The 22,520-nt window shown below is 39.8% G+C and overlaps 1 protein-coding gene across 4 annotated transcripts in view; it reads right to left on the reverse strand.

Annotated features, from left to right (window-relative positions):
* LOC139934697 (CD109 antigen-like) overlaps positions 1-22,520 on the reverse strand; it is a 106,430-nt gene that overhangs the window by 24,035 nt on the left and 59,875 nt on the right. For all 4 annotated transcript variants that reach the window (XM_071929061.1, XM_071929058.1, XM_071929060.1 and 1 more), the window contains 10 exons: positions 15,488-15,665; positions 12,888-13,005; positions 12,191-12,304; positions 11,100-11,186; positions 9,773-9,916; positions 8,876-9,020; positions 7,729-7,905; positions 6,601-6,839; positions 6,276-6,371; positions 4,848-5,034 (listed from right to left, as the gene is read on the reverse strand). In XM_071929061.1, coding sequence (XP_071785162.1) covers positions 4,848-5,034; positions 6,276-6,371; positions 6,601-6,839; positions 7,729-7,905; positions 8,876-9,020; positions 9,773-9,916; positions 11,100-11,186; positions 12,191-12,304; positions 12,888-13,005; positions 15,488-15,665 — 1,485 coding nt within the window. The remainder of the gene's footprint in view (positions 1-4,847; positions 5,035-6,275; positions 6,372-6,600; positions 6,840-7,728; positions 7,906-8,875; positions 9,021-9,772; positions 9,917-11,099; positions 11,187-12,190; positions 12,305-12,887; positions 13,006-15,487; positions 15,666-22,520) is intronic.

The following is a 22,520-nucleotide window of genomic DNA, read 5'->3' on the forward strand; positions in this document are numbered from 1 at the left end:
TGTACTCAAGTTTCACCTCAGTCGAACATTGGTTTGGCATACACACAGCTTTGAAAAGTGCACCTTTAAAGCAATACCACCTGACACATGATGACCTCATCAAGCTAAGACTGCACAGATACGTTGCTATTATGAAGGAGATTATGTGTATAAATTTTGAAACAATTGTCATAAACTCTGACACAAACATCTAGTAAAAGTGTATTTTTAGATGTTTATAATCTGCCGCTAGAGGGAGCACTTATTTTTGGTGAAGTCATCAGTACTGTTTTTTATAAACCAGACCTTTGCCAGACCTTTGCCAGACTTGTATGCTGTAATGGTAAAGCAACAAAGGATGTGTATTTCAACCTAAAAGCCCTTTAATAACGCCCTTTCAAATCATTTTTACAGTCATTTCCGGTTTGAAAAGGTCAAAAGGTCAAGAAAAAATCACCAACATGTCCATTTTTGTTAAGTACAAAAAGCCCTTTCATATGATGTATAGATTGTCAAACTGGCTGAGGTGGTTGAGGAAACATGAAGTTATGAGAAATTTACGACTGTATAAGAGACTAAATAACCGAAAGGCAAATGTAACGAACATTATGTTTAAAACGCCTCGAACACAGACTAAAACGATCAACACGTGGCGCAGAGCATGACTATGCTCTGCAATGCACCGCATACTTACACTTGGTGACTGTATTGCACCGCGTTCAAGACACGTGGTGACAAAGTACATGTACATGTAATTGTAAAATCTTTACGCGCAATCAATGGGGGGAATTTTTGGGGGGAACACCTAAAAATAAGAAAAAAAAATAAATAAATAAGAGGTGTTCCAGCTGTTGGCCCGAACACCTAATAACCAAGACGGCACCCCTCCACCACAGCATTAACCGGAAGCCCACCCACACCGACCGTTACCTACATCAGCGGTCTTTCCATCATCCAGCTATCAAGTCGTCAGTCAACCGTGGGCTGGTTCAACGGGCTTATACCGTGATCCGGACAGCCTCCAGCATGAGTTGCAGCACATCACCACTTCTGGATACAACGCCAAGCAAGCCAAGACAAGCAAGCCCGTCCCCCCCGACCAAAGGGTCTCCTATACCCAAGGTCAAACACACACACCCACAGTTAGTTTACCATACCTAGGTCCCCCCTCTCATCGCCTCCAACGCATCTTCAAGCAAACAGGAATCAAGGTGTATCACTCCGCTCCGCTCTGGTTGTTAGGAAGACTGTAGAGAAGAGCATTGCCGTTGTCAAGACGAGAAGTAACAAATGCGTGAATGACCTTTTCAGTGGCACTTTTGTCCAAGTACTTGCGAATCTTACCTATATTCCTGATGTGATATGATGATAAATGAACAATGTTGTTGATGTGTGGCTGAAGTGTCATTGATGAATCAAAAATAACCCCTAAGTTCCGAGCTTTCAGCGAGGGAGCTATCCGAGCATCACCGATGGAGATGTATGGCACTGAAACCTTAGTTAACTGTTGACGTGACCCAAATAAAAGGAACTCTGTCTACTCATCATTTAACTTAAGGAAGTTTTGTTGTATCCAATGTCGAATCTCTTGGATGCATTTCTCAAGTCTTGCAAAAGATGCATTGGCGTTTTCTTGAGAAGATTTAAACGTGATGTATAGCTGAGTGTCGTCTGCGTACACATGGTAATTCAGATTAAATTTCAGGATGATGTCACGAATCGGTAAAGTGAACAGCGTAAACCACTGCGGGCCGAGTACGGACCCCTGTGGCACAGAGTAGTTCAAAACAGGGTCGGATATCGCGGTGCCAATATACATGCTGAGTTCTATTTGAGAGATATGATTTGCACCATGCTAGGGCTGCATGTGTCCTCTATGCCAAGGTGATTCTGGAGCCGAGAGAGAAGGATGTTATGATCAACAGTGTCAAAAGCAGCACTCAAGTCTAGCAGGACTAGTGCTGTAAGGTTACCATTGTCCATAGAAGAGAGAATATCGTTGCTCACACGGACTAAATGCAGCCTCGGTCCCATGGAAAGGCTTGTATGCTGACTGGAACATGTCGAACAGGTTGAAAGTATGAATGTGATCAGAAATACGTGATGAAACTACTCGTTCGATGACTTTTCCAAGATATTTTAAGTTTGCAACCGGTCTGTAGATTTTGTATATCTCCGTGTCCAGGTTTGATTTCTTGATGAGCGTCCTGATGTAGGAAACTTTGAGGCTATCGGGGAAACAACCGGAACTGAGAGATTCGTTTACAAGCTTAGTAATGTAGGGAACAAATATATCAATGTTTTGCTTTATCATGGATGTTGACACTAGATCCAGCTCACAGGATTTTGAACGAGATTTCATAATAACCCTTTGAATCTCAGCAACAGTGGCAGGCTCAAACACAGATAGTCTACACTCTGGTTGAAGATGTAGCAATGTCTGCGGCACGTTGTAAGGGACTGATGAAAATGATGAGCAGATGTCTGATATCTTGGTGACAAAGAATTTCTGGAACTCATTTGCTTAGTCCTGGTCATTGTAAGTGGATGGAAGGATAGGGGTTTTGGGTTTGAGCAACAAACTTACCTATTATATTGAAGAGCTTCTTTTGATCTCCTGAGGATTCTTGTACTAGAGATGAATAATGGATGATCTTTGCCTGGTTGATCAAATTCCTGACTACTTTACATTGGTTGCAATATTCTTGTCGTTGTATTGCCACTTTGCCATTTTTCCGCCACTTCCGCTCGGAACAGAAACTTCAGTGGGCATAACAGAACTGCGTTTGTGCTGGGGCCAAGCAAGGATATGAAGTGATTTTGCCGTCTTTTAAGATGGAATACATGATGACCATGAGGTTTGTATAGACGATAGCGGATTGAAACTTGTGGAAAACCCATGGACAATGTAACAAACCAGAACCAGCAATGGTAAGGTTCGCCGATGCATGACCCAATAATCAACATCGTGGGCTAGTTTAGTCCGCTTGACCAGAATAAACTCACTGTGTGAACGCAAGCCAATTTTGGACTAAGTCATGTTTATCTTTTGGACACCAGCGTTGCTCAGATTAAGGACTAGTTTAACCCCACGTCTGAACATACCCTTAGTCACCAAAAATCACTCTTTCCAAATGAAAAGTGGCTGGGGAGTTAGTAAGAAATAGGGCATTTAAGATATGTCAGTACAGTACAATGGTCTAGCAAGCAGGGAGAGAATGAAAAGGATACTTACCTCCATTGTTCCCAGATGGGCGAACAATGTCCATGGACTAGGTGGATGACTGCACAGGATGCAGCCACCTAAGTGTGTGTAAGCTTTATACATGTTATACACCAGAATTCTCAACTGAGACATTGAAAAATTCCAACAGAAAAACACTATTTTCACAATTCAGATGAATCCAGGATACACAAAAAAAGTCCTGTAGATTCCAGGTGTACAAATACATGTAGTAACAAATCCAGTTGTATAAGAATAAAAACACAAATTGAGCAATATACTAAGAAATTAGCAAACAAACACAGAGCTGATTTGAGTGGCCGCTGTCAAGCGCTCAGTCAAACTCAATTGGTTGTCGAAGTTGCGAGATAATAGTGAACACGTTTTTCACAAAGTTGTGTGCTTTCAGATGCTTGGTTTCGGAACCTCAAAATCTAATTCTGATGTCATATCTAATTCAAATATTTTAGTGGAAAATAACTTCTTTCTCGAAAACTACATTACTTCATAGGGAGCCGTTTCTCACAATATTTTATACTACAACGTATCAACAGCTCTCCATTGCTTATTACCAAGTAAGTTTTTATGCTAACCACTATTTTGAGTAATTACCAATAGTGTCCAGTGCCTTTAACAATTCCCTCATTTACTCAAGCACTCCAGCACTCAAGCCAACCCTTCAAGAAACAGCTTACAACACTGAAACACTACTACACCTACCGTACATCCAGGCAGCAGCCAACTCCCCTACACATCACCAATCAAGAGTAGCATCTTAGGTCCTTCCAACAAAAATGGGTATCCATCCAGATCTACTTCATCCTCATTATCATCAGCAGTACATCATTTGCGGAGTACACTGTTCCAAATGTTGAGACCACACTGGCTCGTTTCTTCAGAGCCAACATCTCTCCCAAAAGAGATTTACACATGGTGTACCAGCATGTTAACTTGTTATACATGTAGGTGCTTTTATTTTCCACACCATGCAAAGCTCCAAACATCACTTACATCCAAAGTTTCTTTGTATATTGTTATTCATTGTACATTATTTTAATTTATATTTTTTATAAGCTGCATTTAAATATAATTTTGTGTTAATTGCTGATCATTTGATGTGTGTCTTGAAAACTTGATAATTGAAATTTAAATGTTTCAAAAAGACAATGATAAACTTTCCTCTTACTCTGTCAAGTGCCGACTGGTCACTAGTGGTTTAAATCTCTTTAGAAATATGGTTGAAAAACAAAAATAAAGATTGCATAACCACACATAACGAGGACTCTAGAGGGTGTTATTATGAACTTTTGTTTTCTTCTTTTTGTAAGAGGGGGGGGGGGAAGGGGGTTGCCATTTGCAATAAAACAATAATTTAGTGTGTCCATATGATAAATTTATCACTAAAATCCATGGTACATGAAAGGATTAAGTGGACTCAACTTGTGGCTTGGATTCTAATTGTGATACAAATACGAATTTGAATGTTTTCAGTGCACACATGGAAAACAATTTTACTTTTAAACTGTGATGAAATAAATAAAATGCATTGAATGAAATTTAAATGACTTGACATTTCAGCCCATGGAACAAGACTCTGTTAAGGTCAACGAATGCCAGGCCATTTCAAACTAATAGTTGTCCATACCTTCAACTATCGCCAGAGCCTCAAAAGCTTCTTGAAACCTCTGCACCTGTTCACTCTCAGCTAACGTTAGAGCATAGCTCACAAGAGCAAGGTCATAGACGTTCCCACTGACTGTTGAGAAACTAGCCTCCAAGTAGGTCGTTGCAAGACTAACCGAATTACTAACACTATTCCAGAACTGGGTTTCCTGTATACAGATTTAGATTAATTGAGTGATGATTATAAGAACTTAAGGATGAATTGAGTCACAAGACACGTAATAATTGAGCACAACAAACCATAATCACGTTCTGGTCTGGAGCCCAATTTCATGACATTGTTAAGCCTAGAGATCTGCGCTTACAGACAACATGATTATGTGATTTACAGAGTAAGTGGAGAATTCTACCACAACCAGGGCCAGGTAAGAGGTAGATGTAGCTAAAACAAGTAAACTTGTGGCTTAAAAACTCGTTTGGGAGGAGTATTGGCTCTGTTGTGGTTAAAACATTTCGAGCTGTACACTATGCTCATATTCAGGAGAGTTCTGCAGAACCATATAATTATTTCCTATTATTAAAGGCAGTGGACACTATTGGTAATTACTCAAAATAATTATTAGGTAACCTTACTTGGTAACAAGTAATGGGGAGCTGTTGATAGTACAAAACATTGTGAGAAAATTCTCCCTCTGAAATAATGTAGTTTGCCGAGAAAGAAGTTGTTTTCCACGAATTTGATTTCGAGACCTCAGAGTTAAATGTTGAGGTCTCAAAATCAAGCATCTGAAAGCACACAACTTAGTGTGACAAGAGTGTTTTTTCTTTCATTATTATCTCGCAACTTCGACGACCAATTGAGCTCAAATTTTCACGGGTTGTTATTTTATGCATATGTTGAGATACAGCAAGTGAGAAGACTGGTCTTTGTCAATTACCAATAGTGTCTACTGTCCAGAATCTTTAAACAATGGTCTTAGTTTAGAAACAGGTGTATTGATGTCTCAATTCTATACATGCCAAAATTTAAAATGCAATCATCTTTAAGGAACATTACAGAATTAGTAAGAAAATAATCGTCAAAGATCACAAATTGACAAAATTTACAGTCTATATATTGAAGATAGTAAAAAACATCCCTTGAAATATTTCTTCCTCAAATGTCACAATTGTTTTAGAAATAAATAAAACTAAACTTCCATTTTGGAGTTTATCGCTCAGTGAGCGTTTTATTAATTTTTTTTTTCAATCAATGTCGTGCAAAACTTGTAATCTGTTTATCACTATTTTCTCATGACCCAGATGGTTCATCGATCTCAAACTTTCTACAAGTTTGTCAGTTTATTGGGGATTACATTAAGTGCTTAGCAACTGTCTTGTTAGTAAAAAACAATTCTGTAATGTTCCTTTAACTGCTGTATCACTCATACTACATGTTATCTTAGATTACCTCAGCTGAGGAACTTGCTTTTTCTTTTTTGAGTTGTAGTTCCTTTAGAGTGATGAGTACATAAGCTGTTATGGTGTAGTTTGATGAAACGCCTCCCTATAACAAAGCAAACAGTCTTTGTTATTATCAACAAAATTTTGCGACATAACCAGTATTTATTTATTTGTTTCTTACTTTTGATTTCTAATAAAAGGGATATTTTGTCCCTAAAACCTTTGCCTCCTTCATGTCCTTGCACCAATGTCACGGCAAATATCTGCCATAAGGTAGAAAACTCAGCTGAGACTACTTCTTTAGAACCAACTAGAAAAACAATAAGCCATACCTGCATGTCCGTATGGATGACTTTCCCTGGCTCCAGAAAGTTTCCGTCTCTGGTCTGTTGAGAAATCAACCACCCACAAGATTTTCTGACCATGGTGAAATCAATGTAGATAAATGGCTTGGCTTGAACGAATGACTTGATGACAAATGCTGTCAGCCAAGTACTACCGGATGGATCATTGTCACCAAACGCACTGAAGGAATGGTCAGAGTGCTTGTAAGTTAACTCGCGCTGATAACCTGTATAGGAAGAGTTAGTAATTGGTACTTAATTATTTATTTTCATTTATTACATGTTTCTTTTTATTAATTGTAGTTGTTTTTGCTTCATCATTTTCATTTTGGTTTGATCGTGCTGTATTTATTCCTGTATGGATGTATGCATTTTTGTTTTTTTATAAATTCAATTCTTAAAGAGAAGGTACACGTTTGGTAATTACTCAAAACAAAATTAAACTTAAAAACTGACTTGTTAACAAGCATTGGAGAGCTGTTGGTATAGTATAAAACATTGTGGGAAACGACTCCCTCTGAAGTTTTTGAGAAAGAGGTAATTTCTCACTAAAATTATAAAAGACTTCTAGCTAAAAGTCTTTTATTCCTATCTGAAAGCACACAAATTCATCCCCAAGGGTGTTTTTCTTTCATCATTTTTTCTCAACTTGGATGACCGATTGAGCCCAATTTTTCACAGGCTTGTTATTTTATGCTTATGATGGGATACACCAAGTGAGAACACTGGTCTTTGACAATTACAAAACATGAACAGTGCCTTTAAATATTTCTGAATTTAGTCTTTGATCTGTAAATTAAAAGGGTCATTTATTAGTTATATATTTCCCTTTCCCATAATTGGTGGTTTGTCCGCTGTTGATTTGGACAAGAAATACAAATAAAAAAAATAAAAAACCCACAAGATACACATGATGTCGTTAGAGAAGGTCAAAAGGTAGTTACTCATTTGACCCATCCTGGTGTACAACTTCCCTGTTAGCATCGTTTTACCTTTAAGATAGCCAAGTGATGACAACAATCCAGTTGTTACCAGACAATGTATTGTTATAAGTTACATCCCTCTGACATCAATCACTTAAGTTTGCATTGGCGTTTTAGCGTGGAGTCACCTTACCTTTATTCATGTAGTCTAACGCCTTCTTCATGATTGTAGGATTGTCTTGAGATGTGCTTGTCAGGTAGGAGTAGATAAACACATCAGGAGCGAAGGATAACATGGTCTGTTCACCACATAAACATGGAAGTCTTAGTAGCGTGTCTAGACCGGCCATAGTGAGACCCATGATATCACCTGAATGAAGATAATAGCTGATAATAATTTGGGAGGCTATTCATCCTTACTGACAGCTAAGAGCTTAATTAGGATGCGACTATAACGTGTTTGAGAAGCAGGCATGCAAGGTAGCCCTGGCGGCCTTACACTTTCGTGTTGTACTACAGTGACGTCCTGGACATCAGGGTACATTTCTGGGGCGGAAAATTTTCACAGCTTCATAACTCAAATCTTACCTGCAAGAAAGCACCCATTTCAACAGATTCATGGCAGCATATGTTTTTCTGCGGTGGGTTTTGATCGTAAATTATTCTTCACAAATCCGTCATTTTCATGAAATAATGCAGCTCCCAACGTTAAGGAATTCCCATTTTTGTTTGTAACTCTCACACTCTGCCGAGTGTACGCAATACGCACGACGCGCAACTTTTGAATTGTGTTGCGTGTTAACGCTGTGTGCAGTCAAGATACGGTGACCAAGAATTCATGCGATTTTTCCCAAGGGAGGAAAACCGGTTGGTCTGGAAAACCCTCAAGGCACAGCAGAGAACCAACGCACAACTCAACTAAAATATACTAGCATCATGTGTACAGACTACTGTTTGTTTGTTAAGATGATCTTCCTGTCAAGGGAACTCAGCAAACTCCCTTATATAGGCTTAGATATTTGGTTTGTGGTAGCATCATGTGTGTATAAACTTGCCAGGTAGAGTTTGTTCTTAGAGAACTGTCTTTCTTTATTCTACTACCGCGGAGTAGATTTATTGGATCTTCGGGAGACTTCTGAGTTCTGAAAAGAACTGTCCTGCTTTTTAACTACATGTACTACCTGTGCGGAAGGTAAAGACAGTTGGCTGTGACTACTACTTTAGCTTAAAGGATCGTAGTTAACTGCACTACCGCGTTCTACCGAGTCAGTTCTTAAATTGGTCTCAACGTTTGGACTAGCTTGCTCTATTCATCATCAGGATGTTTTTTGTATAAATACCTGTAGCAGTCAGCTGAGCTCGGACAGACCCATCCACCAACTTATCCTTAGGATATCCAAAGATAAAGTATTTAGTCTTGGTACCCTGGTCAGAACCAAAGTCAATCACTACAGGCTCGTTGAATGATGTTGGTATACCTTCAGGCTGCAAGACGCAAAAAGAATCAAAGTCAATATTCCTGCCACTTTTTTGAAATCCAGGTGTACTCTCATTAAAAAGCAGTCTTGATAGAGTCAAAGACAAATGTATCACTTCATCTTTTGCATAATAATATAATGTATCAGCCACAAACAGCTACCAAATGTACTTATACACTCAACTAAAAGGTCCAAGTAAAGAGCGTGACCTTATTTGACCTTGTCTTCTCCCCCAGACAGATTTAAAGATTAGAAGTTCAGGTAAACCTTATTAGCCATGTCTATGTATATGGTGTCAATTTCATTTCATTTCAGAATTGATTATTTGCAACCAAACATGCCAAAGGAGAATTTGTTCATGAACAGCGTTGAGCAATAGTGCTGAAAAAAAAAGAAGCTACATGTATATGTACCCTTTATCTCAAATTTCATTGACATACGCACACATCATCATCATCATCCTTTCTCCTTGGACAGAATAGTAGAAGCTGCTTTGATGAAATGGTGCCAGGTGTCATGAGTTGTTGGGTCTCGTTTTGATTGAGTTTTGTGTACATGGTCAAGATTACATGTTGGCTAGACAGTCTGGCTGCCTAGTGTAATGTTTGACTACCAGCTCGTTTTAGTTTTGTCATAAGTACTGACATGACTGAGTGCTAATACAATTAAAAGCAGCTAAAAGGAAAAGAGAATTAATACACCAGTTTTAGAGAAAAAGCCATCAACTACAAGTTGTAATATAATACAGTAATCACCTACCTCAACAAGTAGTTGACGTACAACAGCATCACCAGCAACATTAGAAGTAGCAGTAATAGATATATCAATTAGTCCTAGCTTCTGGGGTAGTATGGGGAAGTACAGGGTAACTCCCTCACCAGCTAGTACCTTCACTGACTTCACCTACATGTAAGACAAAGTTATAATACATTGTACACACTTAATATGATTCAATCAATCAATTAATTAATCAATCAATCAATCAATCAATCAATCAATTAATCAATCAATCAATCAATCAATTAGTCAATCAATCAATAAACATGTTATTTGAACAGATATTTCTTGTCTTTAAATGTAATTTTTTAGTTTTCTATGTTTTTTTTTGTAAATTCGGTAAACGTTGTGAATGAATAAAGTGGAGTTTATTTTTTTTTAAAGTAAAAAGAAAATCAATAAATAAATCAATCATGGCCTCTAGAGCCTGCCCAGTGATTGAGGTCCAGATGTTCTCAGCTCCTCAATGCTTACTTAGCTGGTGTCCTGTTTCAGCATGTCCACACTGGAGACAAATTCTCCCTCGATGAGGCTGCACCTAATGTGGGCTCCCAGACAATTAGGGTTGGGGCTAGTTACGTGTACATTATACAAGCTCTAGGTGACAGGCGCACAGTGCCCTGCAAACTTCAACTTATATAGATTTTCTCGGTCAATTTCAGAAAATGAGCAGCCAATTTTATTTTCATGCGTTTGAGTTAAAGCTGTTTTGCCTATCCCCAGTTGTTACAAATTCAGAATTCGGCCATTCAATTTCATTTTGAGTTGAGTCATATCCTTAAGCACTCTGATCAGTTTAGCGTATCGTCATTCATTTTCGTGACACACACGCCTCAAGAAGCGTCTGCGGATTTGAATGCTGCTTTGATGAATTGTTAAATTGAATGATTATTCTGTTAAATTGAATGATGCAACATTACATTTGACTAATCATAAAACAAAATCGAATGACCCTTTTTAGTAGCATTTGTTTTCGCACGAAATAGAATAGCTTGGTGGTTAAATTGGCTGCTCATTTGCCAAAATTTACCGAGAAAACCTATATTCACAGTCACCTTCGGTCACATTTGATCACCTTCGGCATGGTGTTTTCACAGCACTTTCTTAATTAAAATGACAGGATTGAGGTTTGAGCAACGTAAACAATCCTGGAAACAAAACCACAGATTCTTCTTTCAGTTCTGTTACCATGGTTATGGTATGTTTTTTGCTATACCAAAAGTTGAGCGCACTTTTGGAAACAATCTTGGAGGACTGACAATTCAAGATCAAAAAATGTAATACGTACATGTACAACTGACATACATACCACATCCTCATTGGATTTCTTTTCCGACCTATTGTTATCGTAGGAAAGGCTTTGGAATTCGTCAGATCCTGCCAAAGTTACCGTTGCCTTAAAAGAGTAAATCATATCAGACAATTACATTCCCAACTTTTGGTGATCATGTTTCATTGATATGCTTCGGTTTTAAAAGGGCAAGGGGACCAAGGCATTTTCTCAGTGGTAATACGGCACTCTATGAGAAAATTGTAAATTTCTACTGGACACCAAGGCAATGACCAGTGGGCATGGAGGAAATCGCCTTTGTTGCCTCTGTGAAGTATCAGTGATTCAACGGAAACTACAAAAATTATGCCAAGCATTACATGTATAACCATTTGGGTCAGTACCAATAGTAAATTTTACTGCACCTCTGCCCATGCGGTATTTTTTCAAAACTATTTGGATTACCCTTAGGTGATAAAGTCATCAACCCACACCAACCGGGCCCAATTTCATGGCTCTAGCTACTTACTGTAAAGCACAGAATCGGCGCTTACGGAAGCAGACAATTCTGTGCTAACGAAAAGCGTATTTCACGGGTAAGCGGCAAGTTTTGGCTTCTGCGCATTCGTACTCAATGTTACTAGGCATTCTACACTTACAGAACTAGCGCAGAAATTTGGCGCTCACAGGTTAGCGGGTAATTGTGATCGTAAGTGCAAAATTTGGCGGGAAGCAGAGCCATGAAATTGGACCCTTACATCATCCTATTAGTGTAATAATAATAATAATTTGGGGGGCTTATATCTCACCTTTACTCGCAGTTAAGAGCTGAATTGCGTAGGACACAGCTACAACGTGTTCGAGAAGCAGGCATGCAAGGGCGCATTTAGCCGACAGTCACATCAACCCATTATGACCACGGAGCACAGCCAAAATCGAAAGATTTTTCCCGAGGGAGGAAAACCGGATGGTCTGGAAAACCCTTGTGGCACAACAGAGAACCAAGGCACGACTCAACTCACATATGGCCCTGGCCGGGAATCGAACCAGGGTCACCTTGGTGAGAGGTGAGCGCTTTACGCACAAGCCAACCATGCCATTGAGGTGTATTTAGAGAGTAAAATATTTACCTGTACAGAAGAACTCATATAGTTGAAGATTGTAGCTTTTATTACAAGTTTTTCACCACGAATGACCGAGTACGGTAGGGTCAATGACACGAAGAAGGGCTGGAAAACCTTCACCTGATAAGAGTAGAAAATCAGAATAAACAAAATTGAAACTGTCGGGGTGCAACTGCATTATTCTGAACAGTTGAAGATGCATATAAAGTTCCCATTAGATTAATTACTGTAAGTTAACATAAAAGTAAAAAAATATGTAATACAGTGTAGATGTTAAATTTGCTACAGGTTTTCTTTTGGCGTTGTATTTCACTTTTAACAGAAAATGTCCCTTTTGGAGAAATTTGCTAAGCCCTGTGGAGCCCGAGGTGCCTTTATAATAATAATAACATAGTGAGTGTTATAATGAGGAAATGGTGTAAAGGCTGCAAACCTTATAGATGTATGACGACAGAGGGCACTTAATTTATGATACATGGATGTTACTGTATGTGGGGTTTAATGAGTGTTATATATTTTTTCAGATTTTTAAATTTGTGACATTTGTGTCACATAGGGCTCCAACTGAATTTGTTATGTCTGCTGATCCATGAATTCATGCTGTTTGACAAGTGTGAAGGAAGTGGGTTCAAGTCTCACTTCAGAACATTTTCCCTTGTCGAATTTCCCCTAGTCCATAGTCCAGGGCTGTTTGAAGCATTACCTTTGCGGGTGATTCAGCAACACCGATACCCGTCTGTGTTGACATGGCAAATGCACTGGCTACCCATGATGTGATGGTATCAGGCACAGTGGACGATACACTCACTAGCCCATTTGCTCTGCAATCAAAATGCAATCATTTTTTAAATTAATACAATTCAGACAAGCAGATATTTGTTTGTAGCTTTGCGTGGTGTGGATAAATAGCTATACATAAATAGTAAACTTTTGGGTACAACCATGGGTAAATCTCTTTTATGGGAGTGTTGGCTCTGAAAAGAGCTGGTGTGGTCTGGGCGTTTTGAACAGTATATTCTGTTGCGACTTCAAGAGAATCGGAGCCAACACTCCAACACATGGTTGTACCCTCGAGTGTACATTCATTGTTACTTCCTAAGCAGATACTTGTTCTCAATTTAAAACACGTCTCATTTTGGAAAATCATAGCGTTCGGCCTTTGGTTGTCTTTGTGTAGACGAGTTCCTCTTTTTGCGCCAGGAGTGTCGTCATCCTTGACAGACAGGGCACAGTATATGTTTAATATTATTATGAATACAATGAAATGGCTTACCCATGCTTTGCTAATATGGGCTGAATATCTGGGACTTGGAACTTTACATGGTAATAATTATAGTAATAACATTTCTATGGCGCTCTAGAAAGAACACATCACCTCACAAGACAAAAAAAATAACGTAAGTAGTAAAAAAAGGATCTAATAACTGAAGTTTGCAGTAACATCACGTAACTTTTTAACAAGCTGTGGTAGTCATGGAATGAACCGATGGTATACATGTAACTCCTCAACATTTTGACCAGTACCCTCCGGTGGCTTTCATTTCATAATGAAAACCTGACCTCTATGACCAAGGCTCACTCATTCACACAAGTTTGTTTCCGTCCCAAACCGTGGACTTCCTATTGTTCCTCTTTGTTGCAACAGCTCCCATTGGTTTAAGTACACGTTTTCCAACTGTGGACCTTTCCTGAACTGTGGACCCTATCGCCCTTTTTTGTTTATAGATCGCCGCATGTTGAGTGACCTTCTCTTTTGTTTATAGATCCCTGCATGTTGAGTGACCTTCTCTTTTGTTTATAGATCCCCGCATGTTGAGTGACTTTCTCTTTTGTTTATAGATCCCGCATGTTGAGTGACCTTCTCTTTTGTTTATAGATCCCGCATGTTGAGTGACCTTCTCTTTTGTTTATAGATCCCCGCATGTTGAGTGACTTTCTCTTTTGTTTATAGATCCCGCATGTTGAGTGACCTTCTCTTTTGTTTATAGATCCCCGCATGTTGAGTGACCTTCTCTTTTGTTTATAGATCCCGCATGTTGAGTGACCTTCTCTTTTGTTTATAGATCCCGCATGTTGAGTGACCTTCTCTTTTGTTTATAGATCCCCGCATGTTGAGTGACCTGCTTAACCTCACAACACATGTTGTGTTCCTTTCTTCTGAACCGTTTTTTTTTTATATATAATGAGCAAGAGCCATGAGCGGGTTTGGGGAAATACCTGCACTTTTTAAGACTCCATTATTGTAAATATTATTAACTAACTCATCCGAGTTCCTCAGCTCAGCAAAAAAGGTGTCTTTTGCTGGCTGCTCTTTTAAGATGACCAGTGTTGGCTGCCTAAGGACAAACTGGCCAGTCAGGAGTTGCAGATCGATGTCTGTAACAGTGCTGTACTGTCTTGGAAAAACCGTTATATCTTATTTACACTATTTATTTCTTAATTTTAGATTAGCATAGCCTTTGATTTGATTTTGATTTTGATACTGTGGTTATAAACTGATTGATTAATTGATTGTGATTGATTGATTGATTGATTGATGATTGATTGATGATTGATTAATTTATTGATTAATTGATCGATTGATTGATTGATTGATTGGTTGATTGATTGATTGATTGATTGATTGATTGATTGATTGATTGATTGATTGATTGATTGATTGATTGACTAGACAAAGCCGATTCACATAGAAAATAGCTTGCTAGCACTGTGTATTTTCAGAGCCAGTTTAATTGTTTAAAAAATCAAAAACTAAAAACAAACTCCTTCCATTTATTTTTTTCTTGCTATCTAATTACAAGCATAAATGTAAATTGTTAAAGAATTCTGTTAAAGACACTGGACACTATTGGTTATTGTCAAAGATCGGTCTTCTCACTTGGTGTCTTCTCCACATACATGTATGCATAAAATAACAATGTGAAAATTTGAGCTCAATCGGTCATCGTAGTTGGGAGATAATAATGAAGAAAAAAACACTCTTGTCAAACGAAGTTGTGTGCTTTGAGATGTTTGATTTTGAGACCTCAATTTCTAAATCTCGTGGAAAATTACTTCTTTCTCGAAAAGTACTCCACTTCAGAGGGAGCCGTTTCTCACAATGTTTTATACTATGAACCTCTCCCATTACTCGTTACCAAGTAAGGCTTATGCTAATAACTATTTTGAGTAATGACCAATAGTGTCCACTGCATTTAATACAAAGAGACATTCAATAGTGATCTGTGTTTGAAAACAAAGCCATAATCTTACAACTAAATAAACAAATCCACAAAAATTTCATGATTTGAATGAGTGACATACCCAGCTACATTTTCACTCCATAACCATGTTTCAGGAAACTCTGAGCGTACCCGAGGTGGTGTTGGGGCAGGAATTGGGGCAGATGTTGGTTCACCTAAGTTAGATTCACCCACTAACTTGCGACCCATTTCAGCTCTAACAGGAAAACGTGGAGCAGCAGCATCCCCACGATGGAACGCTAAACAAAAAGAAGAGTATTCTCCACATATCCGACAAGGCTCATAGTGAGCTTTGATCTTACATCTCCTTTAGACAAACTGCTGTAACATACATGTAAACAAGAGTCCTAAGCAAACAGACAAAACAAGCCCCAAAAGAGCTTATACATTACTAATAAGGGGGGAAAAAAACAATAAGAAAAAGAAGAAAAACAAAACACAAATTTACACAAAAGCCTGGCAGAAGGACAGATAGGGCAGACACAATTTAAGACAACAAAATGAAAGACAATGGCAGACAGACAGACAAACAGACAACGAAGACAGACAGACAGACAGACAGACAATGGCAGACAATGGCAGACAGACAGACACACAGACAATGTAAGACAGACAGACAGACAGACAATGGCAGACATTGGCAGACAGACAGACAAACAGACAATGTAAAACAGACAGACAGACAGATAGACAATGACAGACAATGGCAGACAGACAGACAAACAGACAATGTAAGACAGACAGACAGACAGACAATGGCAGACAGACAGACAAACAGACAATGTAAGACAGACAGACAATGGCAGACAATGGAAGACAGACAGACAGACAAACAGACAATGTAAGACAGACAGACAGACAGACAATGGCAGACAGACAGACAAACAGACAATGTAAGACAGACAGACAGACAGACAATGGCAGACAATGGCAGACAGACAGACACACAAAAAATGACAGACAGACAGACAGACAGATAATGGCAAACAGAATGACATTTGTCCAGCACAAAATTGTCTTCTATTTGACAATATTTTGATACAAATTCTACATGAGAAATTAATCTTAATTATTTCTTTTTTGGTTATGTGCAATACAGGTACAACTTTGGATTGACATACACTAAAATGAGTAGATTGCAGCATTATACAAAACTCAATAGCTACACTGTAGACTAGTCCCTAGGACAGACATACGTGTGTACAGTGTATGAATACATGAATATAACTGTGTTTATCCCAACTGTTTTTACTTCTCTCTGAGGTTTTAACTGTATGGATTTTAATGGATTTATTTAATAGGCATGTAACACCCAAACTCAGGGTACTTGTTTTCTATCGATTGAGGGCGCTGTTCACATCGAGCAGTTGCTACGAGGGCTGAAAGTCAGAATCTTAGTTTCACGATTTTCCCAAGTAAACAGCCCATTGTTCTTCGCCTAAAGTTTTTGGGATTTCCGCCGAGGTTTATTAAACGGTTTGTGCATTGATTTTCTTGCCACTAAAATTATAAAGCTGATTGATTGATTGTGTTATATTTATGTACTGATTTTAAGCCTAAAATAGTTGTATTTGTCATTGCGTTTAATTTGGTCGCACATGTAATTGGGGATTGTTATTCATACACGCATATTGTCGTTGGTTGATATAACACAGGTTAACGCATAATATTCTATGATTCAGTCAGTTGCTAATTGTGTTTATGTGGTAAATATAGCCCAGGGTTTATAGGTCAAAGTTTGTATAGATTCCCTTCAGGCACATGGGTCAATATAAACATTGCTTTATTCAGTCCTTTATTTGCATAATTATTGGGGTAATTCTGGTTAGGTCCAATTAAGTGGTACAATCACTGAGTATTTCTTGTGACATATATTTTTGTTTCTATTTTCATTGTAGTTAATCTGTGCTAATCACAATGCCTAATGAGAAGAAGAAGAGATATTAAAGAAACCAATCACAGAAGCACAGCATTTTCGTCTTTGGCTGATTCATCATTAACGTTTACAACCAGGATGGATAGATGGGCAGAGGATGATTCCACTCAAGGGGCTACAGACTACAGACATGAGAAAGTTGACGCACACAGTGAAGATGATGCTTTACATGAAAGATCAAGGGCAAGAATGCAAACAGAAAAGGGGCTTGCCTACCTATAGGACATGAAAGCAAAGCGTGTGTCACAATTATTCAGGCAAATAAAGTCAAAAACTGAAAGGCTCGAACATGTTATGTACGAGAAGCACGACCAAAGTGAAGTGCGAGCTGAATACAAGGTATGGTTGTCATTTTACGAGGACTTGCTTAAACAGAATAGCGAGTACTGTACCTTGCTCTCTAGAGAAGATCTTCAGGAGTATATGGAGAACATATGGGACAACAAAGATACTTACCTGAAGAACTTTAATGTATATTACTCCGACTGGGAAGCAGCCCGCTCACAACTGGAGTACGACGTTGGGAACCAAAGCAAGCAGCATCATACCCAGAACATTGACAACATGACCAGTATTTCACGCACAAGTGGAAGACGCTCACGAGCTTCCATTGCCAGCGCTGTATCATCGGAACGACTCAAAGCGGAACAAGAGAAAGCTGTTTTGGAAGCAAGAATGAAGACACTAAAGAGAAAACAAGAGATTGAGATGGCACGACTGAAATTACAACTGGAAGAAGAGGAGCTGACTTTGAACACAGAACTGAACATTGTACAAGCAAAGGAAAAGGTTTTGGACAGTTATGAAGAACAGTCATCTCCATTTAGAATTAGGGATTCAAATTCAGACAGGCAGTCAAATAATGATGTATCCTTTGTAGCCCAACAGTATTACCAATCAGACAGGGTAGACCAGACAAATAATGGTCAATCTGCACTAAATGTGAATGCTCATTGTTTTGAACCAGAGAGTCATAATCAAATATGTAGTGCACAAACACATAGTAAGCAGAGTTGTATTAATTCACCATGCCATAGTGAAATTTTACCAGTGCCATTGCATGTCAATAACCAGTCTGTTTCAGGTACATGTAGCAAAGCTGATGAGTACTGTGTCAACCGAAGTGTAAGTGACATGTCAGGGGACAACATTCTTCTGGCCGTTGTGAGGCAACTGAAAAGACCAACCCCTGAGATCAAGCGCTTTAGTGGGGAACCTATGGAGTATCGCAAATTCATACGGCAGTTCAACACCAAGGTAACAGTTCACACTGAAAACGATGATGAACGAATGAGCTATCTTGAACAATTCACCAATGGAGAGGCAAATAAAGTTGTCTCCGGTTTTAGCCATCTTCCTGCCGAGCAAGGCTACCCTGCCGCCCTCAAAGAATTGGAGTCAAGGTATGGAGACGTACAACTCATGGCACACTCCTTCATTAAGAAAGCACTTGAATGGCCATGTATTCGCCAAGACAACCCTAAAGCACTTGATGAATTCTTGATTCTGTTAGTTGAATGTGAAAATGCTGTGAAATGCATCGAAGCTGTGAAAGTCCTTGAGTACCCAGACAACATGAGGAGGTTGGTGGGGAAACTACCATTTTACCTCCATGGTAGGTGGAGAAACGTTGTTTGGCAAACTAAAGACAAAGGCGAGACTGTCCAATTTAGTCAACTGGTTCGGTTTGTGAAGACGGAAGCAAAGATGGTGATGGATCCAATGTATGGAAGAGAGGCACTGAGTCAAGATGTAAAGATTGTCACCACGCACACAAATCGTTCAAAGGGTAGTTTTGCAACAGAAGTTTCAAGTGTTGAATACGAGCAAACAGGACGTAACAGAGATACATACAATAGATCGCCAGCAGAGAAATCAGACAATAAAGAAACAAAGAAGGCGTGTATATATTGTAATGATACCAGTCATCTAACCGACAAGTGCAAGCAGTTGTCTAGTCAGCCTTTTTCAGATAGAACAGAGTTTGTAAAAACCAAGGGTCTGTGTTATGGATGTCTCAAGCCCGGTCATATCTGAGTAAAGAATGTCGGTACAGATCCACTTGTGACATTTGCAAGCGTCGTCACCCAACCAGTCTACATGATGAGAACAAAGTTCATGAGAACGAGGTCCCCAACCTGGAGTCAAAGCATAATCCAGATAGCGTAAGTAGAGAGTGTGGAATTTTACAAAGCGCTCAAGTGGAAATACGAGGGCTGGTACACACGGTCAGTGCACTATGGCAATTGTACCAGTTAAAGTAAGATTGAGAAATGGTATCAAAGCTGTACAAACGTATGCATTCATGGATCCAGGAAGCACCGTCACCTTCTGTAGTGAGAGTCTAGCAGAACAGTTAGGCGCAAGTGGCCCAAGTAAGTCCATTACTTTGGACACCATGGGAAAGTCCTATTCCATGAAAACATATCTCATCGATGGACTTAAAGTCACCAACTTGGACATGAAGGATGAGGTTGATCTTCCAACCACATACACTAAAGGCACAATTCCAGTTTCCCAGCACCATATCCCAAAGACTGATGATATCTCCAAGTGGGACCATCTTAAAGACATCAGCCTGCTTGAAATAGACGCAGACATTGGACTCTTAATAGGCAACAATGTACCAGATGCCTACACCCCGTTGGATCTGAAAACTGGTCCTTCGGGTACCCCTCATGCTGCAAGAACCAAGCTTGGTTGGGTGGTCTGGAATGTGATAAGGGAGGGTGAACAAACACAGTGTGACAAAGATTGCAGTTTTGCTGTAAACAAGGCTGAGGTCACAGCCATAACAGAAGAAGAACAACTTAAACATCTGGACAGACTAGTTAGAGAGACCATCAATATGGACTTTCCAGAGAGGCTCAGCGATGACAAGAAAGAGTATTCTCAAGAAGACAAAAGATTCCTGGCATCGGTGAACAGTTCTATCTTTCACAAAGACGGTCACTACTGTATCGGCTTGCCTTTCAAAGAAGAAGATTTAAAGCTTCCTAATAACAAGTTCATGGCAGAAAAGCGCCTTGGCAGCCTAAAGCACAAGCTACAGAGAAACAGTGAATTCAAAAATGACTACAAAGAGTTCATGTCAAAGATTTTGTGTGAAGGATATGCTGAACAAGTCCCAGAAGAAGACCTACAGCGGACAGATGGAAGGGTGTGGTATATTCCGCATCATGCAGTCTACCATCCTCGCAAGCCAAATAAGATTAGAGTGGTTTTTGACTGCGCAGCTACTTACCAGGGAGTATCTTTGAATGACACGTTACTTCAAGAACCAGATCTCACAAACAGTTTGATGGGTGTACTCCTCAGATTCCGTCAGGAAAAGATAGCTATAATGGGAGACATAGCCACAATGTTCTACCAAGTACAAGTTCCAAGAAGTGACCGTGACTGCCTCCGATTCTTTTGGTGGCCGAATGCTGATCTTGAAAACGATCCGGTTGCCTATCCCTTGAGGGTCCATCCCTTTGGAGCAGTGTCGTCGCCGAGTTGCGCAAGCTTTGCTCTGAAGCAAACTGCAAAGGATAACAGTGAGCTCTATGGGGAGGCCTCGTGTGAAGTGGTAAAGAAATGCTTCTATGTTGATGATTGTCTTGTCGCTGTCAGCCAAGAACAAGAAGCTGCTCATTTGATTAAGAGTACCACGGCCCTTTGCAAAGAAGGTGGATTTCATCTGACTAAGTGGCTGTCAAATAGTCACGAGGTTTTGCAGACGGTGCCAATAGAGGAGCGTGCAAAAGACATCAGAGAGTTGTCAATGGAGAATCAAAATCTTCCCAATGAGCGAGCTCTGGGGGTTTATTGGTTTGTTGAATCAGACAGCCTGGGTTTCAAGGTCAATTTGCCAAAGCAATCGGCAACCCGACGAGGAATACTTTCTGTTACAAGTTCAGTTTATGATCCCCTGGGCATTGCAGCTCCCTTTGTGCTGAAGGCCAAAATTCTTCTGCAGAGTCTTTGCCGACAAGGCATAGGATGGGATGAAGAGATTAAGGGAGAAGATCTTACAATTTGGAACCAGTGGTTGAGTGAGGTGAAAGAGCTAGATCAGCTAAGAATCAGGAGATGCTATTAGCCACCAGGATTCGGTAAGGTTGTGAGCTGCCAGCTTCATATATTTGCAGATGCCAGTGAAGTAGGCTATGGCGTAGCCGCCTATCTCCGTCTTGGTAATGAGTCTGGGCAAATCAGCTGTTCACTTGTGACAGGCAAAGCAAGGGTTGCCCCTTTAAAGAACATGACTATCCCACGTATGGAGCTGACTGGAGCAACGATTGCAGTGAAGTTCGGCAAAGTCCTTACTCGAGAGCTTGACTTCAATGTAGATAGCACTTACTACTGGACAGACAGCATGACTGTATTACGGTACCTCGCGAACCGTCTTGCAATCATCAGAGATGCCTCGAACTTGCAGCAGTGGAAGTATGTGAACACCAAATCTAACCCCGCTGATTGTGCAACACGTGGTCAGTCAGTAAAGAAGTTTCTTCAGTGCCCCATGTGGTTTGAGGGTCCAGCATTCCTGTCTGAGCCTGAATCAGAATGGCCTAAGCAAGATACAGATCTGACCAAGTTACCAGATGATGACGTTGAGGTGAAGCAAACCGTAATGACGACCACAGAGAAATCAATCAGTCCAATTGACAGGCTTCTGGAGCACTATTCAAACTGGACCAGACTGAAACGGGGGGTTGCTTGGATTCTGGTGTGGATGAAACGCCTCCAAGATAGAGTGGCTGCAGGCAAGCAGTTAGAACAGACATCAGTGAATCAAGAGTTGGAGCAACAAGAACCCAATTCGCTGGTGCACTCTTCAAAGCCCAAATCAGACCAGAGCAGAGGTCGAGAAACTCATGACCATACTCAACTTACCATAGAGAACCTTGAGGATGCTGAGAGGGCTTTGGTGTACTACATGTATGTCCAGCAGAAACATTGGAAAGAGGAAGTTAAGTTGTTAACAGAGACGGAAGGAACACCACCCTCGCCAGTGAAGAATTCTTCGTCGTTGAAAAGACTTGATCCTAGACTGGTGGATGGCTGTCTACGTGTTGGTGGTCGAATTGGAAGAGCAGATCTCGACTTTGAGTCCAAGCACCAGCTTCTGCTGCCGAGAGACTCGCCAGTATCCAGACTGATTCTTCAGCAC

The sequence above is a fragment of the Asterias amurensis genome, chromosome 3 (assembly GCF_032118995.1).
Source record: "Asterias amurensis chromosome 3, ASM3211899v1".
Classification (NCBI taxonomy): Eukaryota; Metazoa; Echinodermata; class Asteroidea; order Forcipulatida; family Asteriidae; genus Asterias; species Asterias amurensis.